The sequence below is a fragment of the Ascaphus truei genome, chromosome 9, assembly GCF_040206685.1.
Source record: "Ascaphus truei isolate aAscTru1 chromosome 9, aAscTru1.hap1, whole genome shotgun sequence".
NCBI classification, from domain to species: Eukaryota; Metazoa; Chordata; class Amphibia; order Anura; family Ascaphidae; genus Ascaphus; species Ascaphus truei.
Window position 1 is genome coordinate 27137550 of NC_134491.1, and position 14201 is coordinate 27151750.

A 14201-nucleotide genomic window follows, 5' to 3' on the forward strand; every position below is an offset into this window, starting at 1 on the left:
CATTGATATTAGGACAGAGGGCATTGAGATTTCTGGTTAGAAATGGGGACACAGGATTTATAATCCATATTAATACACATTATAAAAAGCAATAAGGCAAAACAGCTCATGAATTATTTAACGTGCTGAGTGATGTGGAGGAGCCAAGAGGGGACCCGGCTCACATGGGCCAATCAGACAGCAACTGGGGGACAGGCAGTGACCAAGCACAGAATGGGTGAGGTAGGTGTCTAGGCATGGAATATTCTTATACTAAGCCCTCAGAAATGAACACACCACACTGTATAATGATGAGTATTTCTATAGACTGATAATAAACATGTTGTGCTGTATAATGGTAATGAGTATCTCTGCACACTGATAATAAACATGCTGCAGAGTATTTGTATACTGATAATAAATATGCTGCACTGGATGATGCAGAGTATTTCTATACACTAATTAACACGCTGAGCTGTATAATGATGCCAATTATCTCTATACACTGATAATTAACACAATGTGCAGGTATATAATGCTGAGTATCTATACAATAATGAACATGTCGTGCGGTTTAATTATGCAGTGTCTTTATACACTGATTATAAACAAGCTGCACTGTATGTATCTGCACTGACAATAAACACACCTAACACTGTATAATGATTAATATCTATACACTGGCAATGAACACACATCACTGTATAATTATGCAGAGTATATCTATACACTTCATTATGAAAACACTGCGCTGTATAATGGTATGGAGTATCTCTACACACTAACAATGAACAGCCACATGATGAGAAGTATCTCTACCCCGTTTCACACACACCTTATAATGCCACGTATCTCTACACATGGATAATAAACACGCAGAGCTGTATACTCTGCACTGCTTTATACTGCAGCCTGTTAACTCTCCCAATAATGTCTTAATTGTCCCAAATTAATTTTCCACAATCCAGTGTGTGTGGGCAATTATTTTAAGATGAACCGAAATAACCTTTCAGTCAGTGGGTTCCTTACAATTAACACCACAGCAGGAAGTTTGTCCAGCCCTAAGACAGGCAGCAGGGAGATGACATGGTGGCAGCAGTAGCATATACATGCAGAGCAATGGCTCTAGTCTCTGTGCTGCTGACACTGTAGGTATGCAGAGGTGTGGCGGTGGCGTGTGTAAAGTGAAGGCTTTGTGTCTGCAGACAATGGATGTATGATGGCAGGAGCGTGCCTTTGTGTACCTGTATCACTAGATGTTATGTCTTTAGGAAGTGTCAGCATTGTGTCAATAGGGCAGGGGAGTGTCCACCTATCTAGGCTCCATGCATCAATAGTGTATATGTATGTGCACGTATATGTATCTGTAGCTAGATGGTATACCTTCCAAGGAACTAAGTAGTGGTTAGGTGTAGCCAGATGGTACCTGTACAAGTTTGTAATTGTGTCTCGGTGAGCATCAAATTGTATGTTATCAGCAGACGAATGTCAACAGATAAAACCAGCGCAGATCACAAAAAGCCATCAGTGTTACCAGATTAAATTGTCACAGTTTGTGTTCATGTCACACGACAAGTGACAGCAAAGGAAGGGGGGGGGGGGTAAAGGGAGTCACAGCGTGTCAATGTCACAAGGGAGGTTGGAGAGGGTTACAGAGGAAGGTGACAGAATGTGTATGTCACAAAGTAGGTGATAGCGAGGGAGAGCTGTGAGGAAGTCACAGCAAGTGTGTGCCAGTAGGGAGGTTACAACATGTGCATGTCACAAGGCAGGTAACAGCAAAGGAAAAAGCACCTGTGTAATGAGACAGATGACAGCATGGCTGTGTCGCTGAAAGGTGACACCGAGAGAGGGAAAGTGGGGAGTCAGAGTCTGCATATCACCAAGAGGTGACAGGGGAGTCACAGCATGTCACAGGTATGTGACCAAGTACGTTACAGGGGGATATGACATCAAGTGTCATGGGGAAGTGGGGGGGGGGGGGGGGGGAGTCACAGGGATGTGACTAAGTCCATGTCACAAGGAGGTGACAGCAAGGAACGGGAAGTCACAGCATGCACAATCCACTTCTCTCCAAAACACATCTTCAAGGAGCCTGGGGCTGTTTATCGCTCTGTGTGAGGCTCTGCCCCTGATAAGGAGGGGGGGGGGGGGGGGGAGATACAAGTCCATGTGGGCTGGGGACGGGTGGTCATCTGACATCAGGCAGTGGGTTCTGGCTGGGCAAGGGGATTGCCCCGTTGCTGGGCTGAAAGCTTTGCCTTAGGCTCTGGAAGTACGAGGCCTGCACCGGCTTGTGGTCCTGCAGAGCTCGCACGGCGTCCTCAATGCTGAACCAGCGGCGCTTCCGTCCTGCGAGTGGGGGGACTGCAATCATGTCATAGTAAGGTCACAGTCACGATCTCCCACCCATTTCCCCCCTCCCATCATAGCTGCCCTCTTCACCCCCAAACTACCTCCTCACCTGTCCCTGTTAATGACACTCTTCCCTCCAGCCCCTGGCTTGTGTCATCCGGGGCAATTACTACAATGCAGACCCTGCCACCCCCACCCCTCCCCCCAACCCCATACGTACCGATACTGAGTGAATCTTCCCAGTCTTCCAGCACCTCCGTGACTATCAAGACGTAAACAAAGGTTCTATGTTTCCGATCAGAGTTCTACAGGAAGAAAGGGGGACAGAGGGTGAGGGGGAAGCGGTGAGAGAAGGGAGGCCCAAATCCCACCTTCCCTTCCTCAAAAACATCCATTTACAGAACACTATTTTGCACCCTTTCTTTTTCTTCTATGGACGCAACTGTAATTTTCCCCTTACACGCTGATCTATGATGTTCAAACATCGTCTGGGGTATGCCCTGTAACAGGGCCTTTTATAAAAGTCTTGAAGACCTAGCCGTGGGTGGCCACAATGATTTAACAGCAGGCCTGGAGTACGTGAGCACTTTCACTGTGCCCAAACACAATAAATGGGACCCACACTAACGTACCTCAAACACCCCGAGCAGACGTCCCAACGTGCCTTTAACACCAGCCTGTGGGATGAAAGGACAGAAAGATTACAGCTGCAAGAGTTGGGCAATCTAAAACAATTACAATATATAATATTCAAAGGATATATAATTAACTATACTTATCACAATAAAATATATGTTCAAAAAAAATATTACATTTTTGTTTGATGTTACAAAAAAAGAATCAATTTGGAAGGTACTTAGTTTCAACATTTATTATACATATAAGGTGTTTTATATATTTTAAAATATACATTTCTTTTAAAACATCCTTACTTCCACCAAATACTGAACATGGGGGTATGGATGGAAATAACAGGAAGGGGCCAAACCGATTGTCCGGGGGAAGACAATGGGCCCTAGGATCCCATCTATGAGGCTGTGGTATCATAAACTGCATGTAACCAGCTGTCCCTAAAAACAATGACCCCCCATTGTTTAAATATTAACTTATTTATTACTACCACATCAGTATATTGTCCAACCCTAAGAGAGAGCATGACTGCACTTCATCATCCTGTTAAAAACACTATTGAAATGCCTTTCACTGCCTCTGTACGGAAGTACCTAGGCTTGCCCTGTTGCCTCAAGTCCCTACAGCAATGCCCTTGGCTTTCCCCTGTATCCCCCAAGTTCCTTTGAAAGTGCAGTTCCCATGCCATATAGTCCCAAGTCCCTATAGAAGTGCCATTCACTTCCCCTGTAGCCCCCGTTCTTATCAAAATATCCTTTACCTCCCCTCTTTATTTTACGCTATACCAATCTTCGTTACTCCCCTATAAATCGCAGTCATCACAGAAATCCCCTCTAGGACAAGTGCTACCTGGAAGTAAAATTAAACCTCAATTAGCACCGACTGTCTTGGTGTTTTAGTCTGTACTCTTCCCAGAATCGACCATTGTTATAGAAAGGAGACTGAGCCTCACAGATCATCTAGTATCACTTGCCACTGCCTATACTGATGTCCTTCTTTGTACCCTTCAAAAAATAAAGAAGCCCAAAGCTACATCCAATATGACAAAAATACACAGTGACATAACCATATATAACTATATATATATAACTATATATATATATATATAACTATATATATATATATAACTATATATATAACTATATATATATATATCTCTTGAAAAAGGCTCAATTATTTAACCCTTTGGCCATACATATGGTAGTTTGGGGGGTTTATCAGACCTTGCTGAGAATCTGTATGTTTATTAACTTTGTCCAGCTGGTTTGGAGGTTAGTGGGGGCCACCCAGGGTTTAAGCTTGCCCCTCTCCACTCTCCAAGTAAGCAGTTTTTTTACATGCAGCTGGTTGGGACAGATCCAATGCGATCATTCTTCCTCTAATTATAAAGGTAAATAAGAATTGTAATCAGTTAGTGTTAGGACCTGCACATTTGGACATGCCTTGCAGGCTTAAAATGCTTTTGGCCAAAGGGTTTACCTAAATGACCCTTTTTTAAAAGATATATAGGTATTTCACTGTGTATTTTTGTCATATTGGATGTAGCTTTGGGCTTCTTTGTTTTTTTGTTGTATACATTTAGCCACGTCCAGTAGCACTCCAAATGAGAATATATATATATATATATATATATATATATATATATATACACATATACATACACACACATATATAAACTTCCTGTGAATCTGTGTGTTTATCTACTTTGTACCCTTCCCAGAATCCTCTACAACTGGAAACAGAGCCCAATGGGCCACTTGTCCTGCCTCGTCATTCCCAATCCCAAGCATGCTCTGTACCCTGAATTTTCTAGTGTTCTAGACAGAAGACCAAGCCTTATAAATCTGGTCTCACACCTGATACCCAAATGTGTAGTTACCCAGAATCCTTTACCGCTGGTAAGAGCCTATTGGATCATTAGCACTGTCCAACTTGGATAATTTGCTGCTACTGGTAGGCGACTAGAAGCAGCATACTCAATGCCCTGGCTGGTATACAGGACTTGCCTGTATACAAAGATGCACCCAGTGGCTCCTACCTCCTCGCACACCTCCCGTGCAGCGGCCGTACTGGGCTCCTCCTCTGGCTCTAGCCCCCCTCCCGGCACAATCCAGCGATCTTGATATCGGCTGCTGCTCACTAACAGCACCTGGGAAGGGGTAGCAAGAGACAACTGTGCTGCTGGGGGCGCAGGATATCCCAGATCATTAACCACCCACCCAAATACACAGCAGTCAAGCTATCAGGTGGTGAAGTACAATGTGTTATTGGCTGATATTTGCCTTACAGAGCATGGATAATCACATCCACAGAGAAGTTCAGATGAATGGGAGAATGTACCTTAGCAGTGTATGAAAAACAGCACATAATGTGGTTGGTTATTTTTTTTTTCCTTACTGTAAATTAACATTTCTACAGTGTAATCCCACCATATTCATATAAAACCAATTGGCATGAATACATCATGTCTGCAGTGAGAAAAGTTCAGCAGAATGGCACAATTGTTCACGATAATTTATTGAAAACCGCACATAAAGCAGTATAGTGTGTTTTCGGCTGTTTTTTGCCTTACTTTATTTACAGTACAATCCCACAACACTGATGTTACAGTGAAACAAGGATACTTCATATGCTTGACCGACTCCATTAAGATATTGGTTAAATAGTTTGACCAACTTTTTGTGACAGCCGGATAGCTTGACTGCTGATCATAAATGCATCTGAAAACTTTATAGAGACATGACAGACACACAATGCTGTGGTATACAGTACATGCATGCTTTACGCACCGCTGTGAGAAATATATATATATATATATATATATATATATATATATATATATATATATATATATACACACAACATGTTTCTAATTAATATGTGGAGTCACACAGACAATCACATTGTACCATATACACACACAGTTCTCGTCATCATATATATATATATGTGCGATCACTGTATACTACGGCATATGCAGTCGGTCACACACACCTCATCCTCAGCCGCACTCCGGAAGCACAGACAGGCAGCCCGTTTCTTGAATCCGTCCTCGTCGTACGTCCGGGTCTGGCTGCACTTCAGCTTCATCATTCTCCTCCTCCTCGTCCGTCACTTCCGCTTCCGGTAACCACCGCAAGCCTCGCGCCCCTGCCGCCATCCCGCGCGCTCAGCGCCACGTAAGCTACGCAATGAGTGAGGGACCCTGGCACAGGGGGTTGGAGCGTAAGGGCAAAGCTCCCAACGCGGATTTACGCCGTTTACGTTGCTCTATTAACTGGAGTTACTTCAACACAGCTTCCGACGTCACACAAAACACCCGCTGCTTAAATACATAACTTTACGTGACCATCACAGTCTAGCAACATTCTTATTAAGCTACAGGTTAAATATCAATACATTAATGTATTATAACAAACACAAATGAGGGTAAAAATCACTATATTGCTAAACAGTGTCTGTGAAACTCCTGTGCTGTGTACTATATATCTCCATACAGACAAACCTCTATGAAGGGGGCGTTATTCTACGGCTAACCACTTTATTTATATACTAATTGTTACAAATTCGTTATTATATTATGCAGATTCATATTTAGTCAAAAATGACATTTTGTATTAGGACTATACAATGAAGAGCGTTAATCATATTCCCCATAATATTTTAAAGGCATTTAATAGTACAAGTAATAAAAAAAAAAAAGTATATTGTGAATTTTGACTTTCCTATTTTAAACTGATCTTTTTAATTAGACAATACTTTGACAAACTTGTATGAGATGTGTGTTTTAATCATACTATTTTACTTCTTCCCATTTGCTTTTGTATTTAATTTGTATTATATTTCAGAACTTATATTTTGCATTTGAACTCTTTAAACTACATATCAAAATAATTCACTCATTAAATATCTAATGTTGTTCCCATTTTAAACAATTTCAATATTGTATTTCTCACTGTATATTTAACATTTGCAATGTCTCTAGTTTGGCTCCACTTATATTTAATATGACAGCACAGAGGCAGCTGCACTGGTAGCCGCAGCCACTCAGAAGCGATGGTAGAATTAATGAAGCAGGAGACGTCACTGTCCCAAAAAGATTTTTATTATACAGAGGGCAATAATCCAGGTTACTGGGGCGGCTGCTGCGCACGACCACGTCCGAATCCTCCTCTCTGCAAGAGAACGTGACAGGTGTCACCAACCACCTGATCTCTGTATTGTGTGTAATTAGATTGTCAGCCCACCTACAGTATTTGTGTCACCCCTGCTGCTCCTTCCCCACCTTTAGTATTTGACAGGCATGCCGCCCTTCCCACACCTGTAGTAGTGTCAGACCAGCTTGTCATCCCCCACCTGTAGTATCACTCCTGCTGCTCAACCCACCCGTAGTATTAGTGTCAGCCCAGCTTTTCCTCCCCCACTTGTAGTTACATAGTAGATAAGGGTGAAGTTCAACCTATGCTAAATTTACTTGTTTGGTATATCCCTGTATACCGTTCCTTTCTAAAAAGATGTCCAACTTTTTTTGGACAGATCTAGTTTATCTGCCGTCAGTCTCCATGGGTAATAAATTCCACATTTAACTGCGCTTACTGTAAGGAACCATTTCCTTTGTTGCTGGGGAAATCTTATTTCCTTCAACCTTAAGGCGCCGCCCCAGTGGCCACAGCTGCACACGCGGCGGAGCATCTGGCGGCGCGTGCATCGGTTTCAGCCGTAGACCACAGGATTGGAATGGAGAGCAGGAGATCCGACGGGGGGGGGGGGGCACGTTCATGACGTCACGCGGCTGATTCGACCTCATTGGCTGAACCGCCGCCGTGATGTGGTCAATGCTCACCCGCTGCCCAAAAAGCTTGTCTTTTGGCCCAGGCGGTCACACATTGCGGCCTGTGTGCACACTCACACAGACTGGGGCCTGCCACAGAGGGCTGTGCTTTATGTGCAGCGCGCACATCGTCGCACGCGCTGCCGTGGCCACTGGGGACCTAGCCTAAGGGATGATCCAGTGTGGTTTGTCCTGCTCTTGGGAAGAATAGTTCTTTTGAAAGCTCCTTGTAGTTATCATAACCCCTGTTAGGACATGTCTTTTCTAATGTACAAAAATCTAATTTAGCGAGCCTCTCTTCATAAATCAAATTATCCATCCCCTTTATTAAGTTTGGTGGCCCTTCTCTGCACTTTCTAGTTACATAATATTTTATGGAGTGGTGCCCAAAATTGAACTCCATATTCTCGGTGTTGTCTTACCAATACTTTATAAAAAGGGGCATATTTATGTTTACTTCCATCCATTGCCCGTTTAACACAAGCAAAGATCTTGTCTGCCTTTACACCTACTTTGGGCACTATTGCCAAGCCCGCTGTCTACAAGCACTCCTAAATCCTTCTCCATCAAGGATTCTCCTAATTTATCCCCTGATGCTCCTCCCCTCACATGTAGTATTAGCGCAAGGCCTGCTGCTCCCACTTCCTGTAGTATTAGTGCAAGGTCTGCTGCTCCCACTTCCTGTAGTATTAGTGCAAGGTCTGCTGCTCCCACTTCCTGTAGTATTAGTGCAAGGTCTGCTGCTCCCACTTCCTGTAGTATTAGTGCAAGGCCTGCTACTCCCACTTCCTGTAGTATTAGTGCAAGGCCTGCTACTCCCACTTCCTGTAGTATTAGTGCAAGGCCTGCTACTCCCACTTCCTGTAGTATTAGTGCAAGGCCTGCTACTCCCACTTCCTGTAGTATTAGTGCAAGGCCCGCTGCTCCTCCCCCACCGATAGTACTAGATCAAGAGTGTCCAACCCCAGTCCTCAAGTGCCACCAACAGGTCAGGGTTTCAGAATATCCCTGCTTCAGCACAGATGGCTCAATTAATTGGTGTTGGACACCTATAGCACTAGATTGTCAGTACAGCTGCTTCACTCCCTGTAATGTATTATATGGTCAGCCCTACATGCTCCTCACTGTATTGTATCACTTACAAACTGGAATTCTGTTGCTGCTCCAGCCCCAGCCTCTGCCTTCTTATCAGCTCCGGCTGCAAAAGAGAATTGTATTCAAGCACACTACATTCTATCTGTGGCTCATAAATGTCCACCATTGGCTTACAAACACGCGCTTCACAACCCAGCGCAGATCACTGGGATCCTTGCTGCGTTGTCCCTCTCTTTCTCCCCCCCCCCCCCCCCCCCCCCCATGTTGCCAACCAGAAGGGCAAGTAATTTCACTAGTGGTGGTACCCAAGATGCTCTGCACATCCCCCGCCCTGCAGATTACTTACGAGGAGCAGCGCTGCGTCTGTAAGTGTCTCTATCTGCCTCTCCGCGGGACAGCCGGGCTGGGCGCTCGCCCTCCAAACCTGCAACATACAATATATTATGGGGTATATCCACATTTACAAACCAACTAATACATGCGCATGCCGTTCAAATCATATAAATACGTGCAGGCGTTAGCCCAACTAAATAGGGGTGTACACACACACACACAAAAAAGAATTAAAGTTCCCACAATACCACACTACCAGTTGATAGTGTACGGCAGTGTTTTCCAACCCCAGTCCTCAGGGATCCCCAACAGGTCAGGCCTTAAGGATATCCCTGCTCCAGCACAGGTGGGTCACTCAAAATGACTGAGCCGCTGATTGACCCACCTGTGCTGGAGCAGGAATATCCTTAAGACCTGACCTGTTGGGGTTCCCTGAGGACTGGAGTTGGGAAACACTGGTGTATGGTGTCTCAAAACCATGTAATGAGTTCGCCCACTCACCCTTGGGCCGGGGTCTGCCTGTCTCGGGACGGCTCCGGCGCAGAGTTGCCGGTACAATTTCAGGGGGCAAGTGTAGGAAATCCCGCAGGTACTGGATACCCTCATTGGTCAGGTACCAGTAAAAGTGACGCCAGGCAAACTGCTCCTTCACATAGCCACGTGACTTCAGGGACTGCAATGAGAAACAACCCTATATACAGCGAAATTCTATATACATGGCCATGGAACTGTGAGGAGAGAGGTCCATATACATCCACGAGACTTCAGGCAGAGAGAACCCTACATACCCCCCACAGATCATATATCAGGAGATGGGGGGGAGAGAGATCCCTATACAGTACTCAGTATACTGAGTTCTCAAACAGGCGTAAGTGTGTGGAGGGGGGAAAGGAAACGCACGCAGGGAAGGAGGGGGGAAAGAAAGGAAACGCACGCAGGGAAGGGGGGGGGAGAGAAGGAATCGCACGCAGGGAAGGGGGGGGGGAGAAGGAATCGCACGCAGGGAAGGGGGGGGGGGGGAGAGAAGGAATCGCACGCAGGGAAGGGGGGGGGGGGAGAGAAGGAATCGCACGCAGGGAAGGGGGGGGGGAGAGAAGGAATCGCACGCAGGGAAGGGGGGGGGGGAGAGAAGGAATCGCACGCAGGGAAGGGGGGGGGGGAGAGAAGGAATCGCACGCAGGGAAGGGGGGGGGGGGAGAGAAGGAATCGCACGCAGGGAAGGGGGGGGAAGAGAAGGAATCGCACGCAGGGAAGGGGGGGAGAGAAGGAATCGCACGCAGGGAAGGGGGGGAGAAGGAATCGCACACAGGGAAGGGGGGGAGAAGGAATCGCACACAGGGAAGGGGGGGGAGAAGGAATCGCACACAGGGAAGGGGGGGGGGGGAAGAAGGAATCGCACACAGGGAAGGGGGGGGGGAAGAAGGAATCGCACACAGGGAAGGGGGGGGGGGAAGAAGGAATCGCACACAGGGAAGGGGGGGGGGGAAGAAGGAATCGCACACAGGGAAGGGGGGGGAGAGAAGGAATCGCACACAGGGAAGGGGGGAGAGAAGGAATCGCACACAGGGAAGGGGGGAGAGAAGGAATCGCACACAGGGAAGGGGGGGAGAAGGAATCGCACGCAGGGAAGGGGGGGGGAGAGAAGGAATCGCACGCAGGGAAGGGGGGGGGAGAGAAGGAATCGCACGCAGGGAAGGGGGGGGAGAGAAGGAATCGCACGCAGGGAAGGGGGGGAGAGAAGGAATCGCACGGAGGGAAGGGGGGGGAGAGAAGGAATCGCACGCAGGGAAGGGGGGGGAGAGAAGGAATCGCACACAGGGAAGGGGGGGAGAGAAGGAATCGCACACAGGGAAGGGGGGGGAGAAGGAATCGCACACAGGGAAGGGGGGGGGAAGGAATCGCACACAGGGAAGGGGGGGGGAAGGAATCGCACACAGGGAAGGGGGGGGGGAAGGAATCGCACACAGGGAAGGGGGGGGAGAGAAGGAATCGCACACAGGGAAGGGGGGGAGAGAAGGAATCGCACACAGGGAAGGGGGGGAGAGAAGGAATCGCACACAGGGAAGGGGGGGGAGAAGGAATCGCACACAGGGAAGGGGGGGAGAAGGAATCGCACACAGGGAAGGGGGGGGAGACGGAATCGCACACAGGGAAGGGGGGGGAGACGGAATCGCACACAGGGAAGGGGGGGGGGAGAAGGAATCGCACACAGGGAAGGGGGGGGGAGAAGGAATCGCACACAGGGAAGGGGGGGAGAAGGAATCGCACACAGGGAAGGGGGGGGGGGAGGGGGTACTACCTGCATGGCCTTCATGACATGGAGGTTGGGTACATTCTTGTCGGCCAGTTCCGGGTGCTTTGGCATATGGACATCCTTCTTTGCAACCATGACACCCTCTTTGAAGAGGAGTTCATAGATAGCAATGCGGTCCTTCTTGGGCATCAACATCTGAGGGGTAGAGAAAGAGTAAAATCCACTGCTAGGTGCCAAATTGAGTGCAATCCTCCTTGCTCCATGTCTAAAAGCCTAAGAATTCTGCGGGCCACAACAAAAAGGTCACCGGAATACTTTAACACCAATTTCCCCGGCAGAGATGGGCAGCAGAAATGCGACATGGGGCATACACATGCCCAGTGCCATGTGTTCCAACCTCTGCCTCATCTTGGCATAAAAACAAAGGATTGTGAAAGCTACATCCGTTGAAGAACATGGGCGTCAGAACGCCGCCCCGTTCCAGGCCCTTTCTGTGTCTGCAAGATTCAGAATCCTTGAGGCCTCTATGATGTTCACAAACTGACATTCCACCAATCCACAAGGAAGATGCGGAGCACCTTGCCCAGGACACATGGCACAAGTAGAAGCTTCATAACTATAGCACCCACACCATGATGCTCAGAGGCATCATAATAGAGCTGAAGCTTTAGGCAGAGTCCCCGCTGGCGCTGAGCTCGCGGCACTTGGCACGGTTACTTGTGTATATATGTATATGTATGTGTATATGCGCAAGTTCCGGCGCATGCACACACGCTCGGCGCTTTTGTAAATACATTTAAACTTTCCCGCTTGCTCGGATAGCCCGCAATTGCGCCCTCTCCTCCACGCCCCCCCGCCCCCTCCCACAAATTGCAAGACACCCGGCGCTCATGCTCTAAGTAGGAGCGCGCTCAACGCCAGTGGAGACTCAACCTTAGGCCAGGGCCATGGCCAAAAAGACCGTGCCGAGGTGCGCTGAGCCGTGCTGAGGGGAAACATTATCCCTATCAGCACGGCTTTAGACAGCGCTTCCGCACACTTCCGCAGGCGTGTGGAATTGCAACCGACAGGGAAATTTAAGTTTTCCCGCTGAGGGCCGGTCACGTGACTGCCAAAAGCCAATGACAGTCCGTGACGTCGGCGCCGTGATGCGCTAGCCCGCCTCCCAAGCCCGCACACTCACGCTCATGCAGGGACAAAAAAAAAACGCCTGCTTGAGCAGGGGAGCATGAGCATCAGCGCTGCTGCGCACTGTCAATGCTACCATGCCCGAGGCCTTAGGCTGCGGTGCGCTGACCGCGCTCATGCTTAAGAGCAGTGACGTCACCAGCACTCTAAGCATGAGCGCCGGGTGTCCTTGCTATTCAGCAAGCGCGCGCGCGGGGGGCGTTGCGGGCAAGTTGAGCGCGCTGGAAAGTTAACATATTTTGTTTACTCAAGTGCCAAGCTTGAGTGAGCGTGCCTGCCCGCGCAGGGTACTTGGCCATATACATTTATGTAACTAAAAGCGGCAAGCACCTCGCGCTCAGTGCGGTCATCAGCCTTAAAAGGTCACCTGCAAATGTAATTACTATTATATATCAACCATGTTGCAGCAGAACTACATTAACCAGAATGCCCTGAAGTGGGATTCCAAGGCAGTACAAAGGCAAAGCATGCTTTATGTCCCATGGCTGTTGAGCAGCTCAATTGCCAATTCAACACTTTCTACAGGGCCTTGTCCACATGTTAAATGTTTTTACCAGGAAATACATTGAGGCGTTACCTCTCGTAGTCAGAACATACCTTCAAGTATGTCCTGGGCAGAGTTATGGCAATACATGGCTACATTAAATGAACCGAGGTTATACATTCAATTCCCAGAACTCTCAGCGCATGGCAGACACCTTCTAAACAAGGATTGGGACTACAAATCCAAATTAACCCGATTAAAAAAGCACAAAGATCAGGCAGAGAAGGCCGCAGGGGTACGTCGGGACATGTAGACCGTTCGGCCGGTTGCAGTAATCAAATACGAAACAAGACCACCGCGAGCTTCTCTGCTCCCTACCAATCTTCCACACACCAACAAGTAGCCGATTGAAGAGAACCTCCGCTTTCTCAACCTTTACAACAGGGGCAGCGTTACAACAGAGCCCGGTGGGCCTAATCAACCCCATCCAGGCAGTTATGGACCACCAACGGCTAAAATAAACCCCGCCGCCAGGTGATAATGGGTGCCCCTGCTATCCCTATTCCTCAGAGGACCGGGGCTGGACGGATGGCTGAAATATCCATCGGATACCGGGACCGCTGCAGCGCACTCACCTCTGCAGCTTCTACAGCGGCCTGAGCAGGAAAGGAAAGAGCATGCGCAGAGCAGCTGGAGGTCCCCACTCCAGTCAGGACCCGATCATAGGTGTCTATTGCAGCGCCTGATTGGAGACTAATTATCATACAGTGCCTTATTTATTTTATGTTATTTTTTAAATCTTTATTTTATATATACACACACATTTATATAAATAAATAATTCCATTGTAAAAAATATATATATATATTTTTTTAACGGATTTATTAATGTATTTGTTTTTTCCGTTATTTTTTATTGCTGTGTAAGTTATTTTTTTATTTTCAAGGGATTTTATTTATACAGAAATAAAAGAATACAGACAGTCTGACATTAGATTACAGACATATCAAACATAACAAGGTGAATGATGAAACTATAATAACATCTCGTAA

At 47.3% G+C, this 14201-nt stretch overlaps 2 protein-coding genes across 3 annotated transcripts; both read right to left on the reverse strand.

Moving 5' to 3' along the window:
- Window positions 1-278: 278 nt before the first annotated feature.
- On the reverse strand, window positions 279-6108 carry NUDT3 (nudix hydrolase 3). Of its 2 annotated transcripts, none has more exons than XM_075614039.1 (5): window positions 5959-6108; window positions 5003-5113; window positions 2967-3011; window positions 2555-2639; window positions 279-2331 (listed from the first exon to the last, which is right to left on the reverse strand). In XM_075614039.1, exons 1-5 carry the CDS (start codon window positions 6055-6057, stop codon window positions 2171-2173), a joined length of 501 nt encoding a protein of 166 aa, XP_075470154.1. In that variant the 5' UTR covers window positions 6058-6108; the 3' UTR covers window positions 279-2170. The 2 variants fall into 2 exon arrangements, with proteins under 2 accessions (XP_075470154.1, XP_075470153.1); XM_075614038.1 differs by having other exon boundaries at window positions 279-2346.
- A 943-nt stretch (window positions 6109-7051) lies between these two features.
- Window positions 7052-13889, reverse strand: RPS10 (ribosomal protein S10). Its single transcript, XM_075614054.1, has 6 exons — window positions 13785-13889; window positions 11523-11672; window positions 9725-9896; window positions 9237-9314; window positions 8938-8993; window positions 7052-7139 (listed from the first exon to the last, which is right to left on the reverse strand). Exons 2-6 carry the CDS (start codon window positions 11670-11672, stop codon window positions 7095-7097), a joined length of 501 nt encoding a protein of 166 aa, XP_075470169.1. The 5' UTR covers window positions 13785-13889; the 3' UTR covers window positions 7052-7094.
- Window positions 13890-14201: the final 312 nt, after the last annotated feature.

What these genes read in the sequence shown, in the direction of transcription:
- NUDT3 (XM_075614038.1), bottom strand. Translation starts at nt 6,057, where the DNA reads ATGATGAAGCTGAAGTGCAGCCAGACCCGGACGTACGACGAGGACGGA. An exon ending in GGAGTGCGGCTGAGGATGAG is followed by an intron (nt 5,114 to 5,958) that starts GTGTGTGTGACC and finishes ACCCCTTCCCAG; the next exon opens with GTGCTGTTAGTGAGCAGCAG. An exon ending in GTCTGCTCGGGGTGTTTGAG is followed by an intron (nt 2,640 to 2,966) that starts GTACGTTAGTGT and finishes TTCTTCCTGTAG; the next exon opens with AACTCTGATCGGAAACATAG.
- RPS10 (XM_075614054.1), bottom strand. Translation starts at nt 11,672, where the DNA reads ATGTTGATGCCCAAGAAGGACCGCATTGCTATCTATGAACTCCTCTTC. An exon ending in ATGTCATGAAGGCCATGCAG is followed by an intron (nt 9,897 to 11,522) that starts GTAGTACCCCCT and finishes TTCTCATTGCAG; the next exon opens with TCCCTGAAGTCACGTGGCTA. An exon ending in CAGCAACAGAATTCCAGTTT is followed by an intron (nt 7,140 to 8,937) that starts GTAAGTGATACA and finishes GTTCTCTTGCAG; the next exon opens with AGAGGAGGATTCGGACGTGG.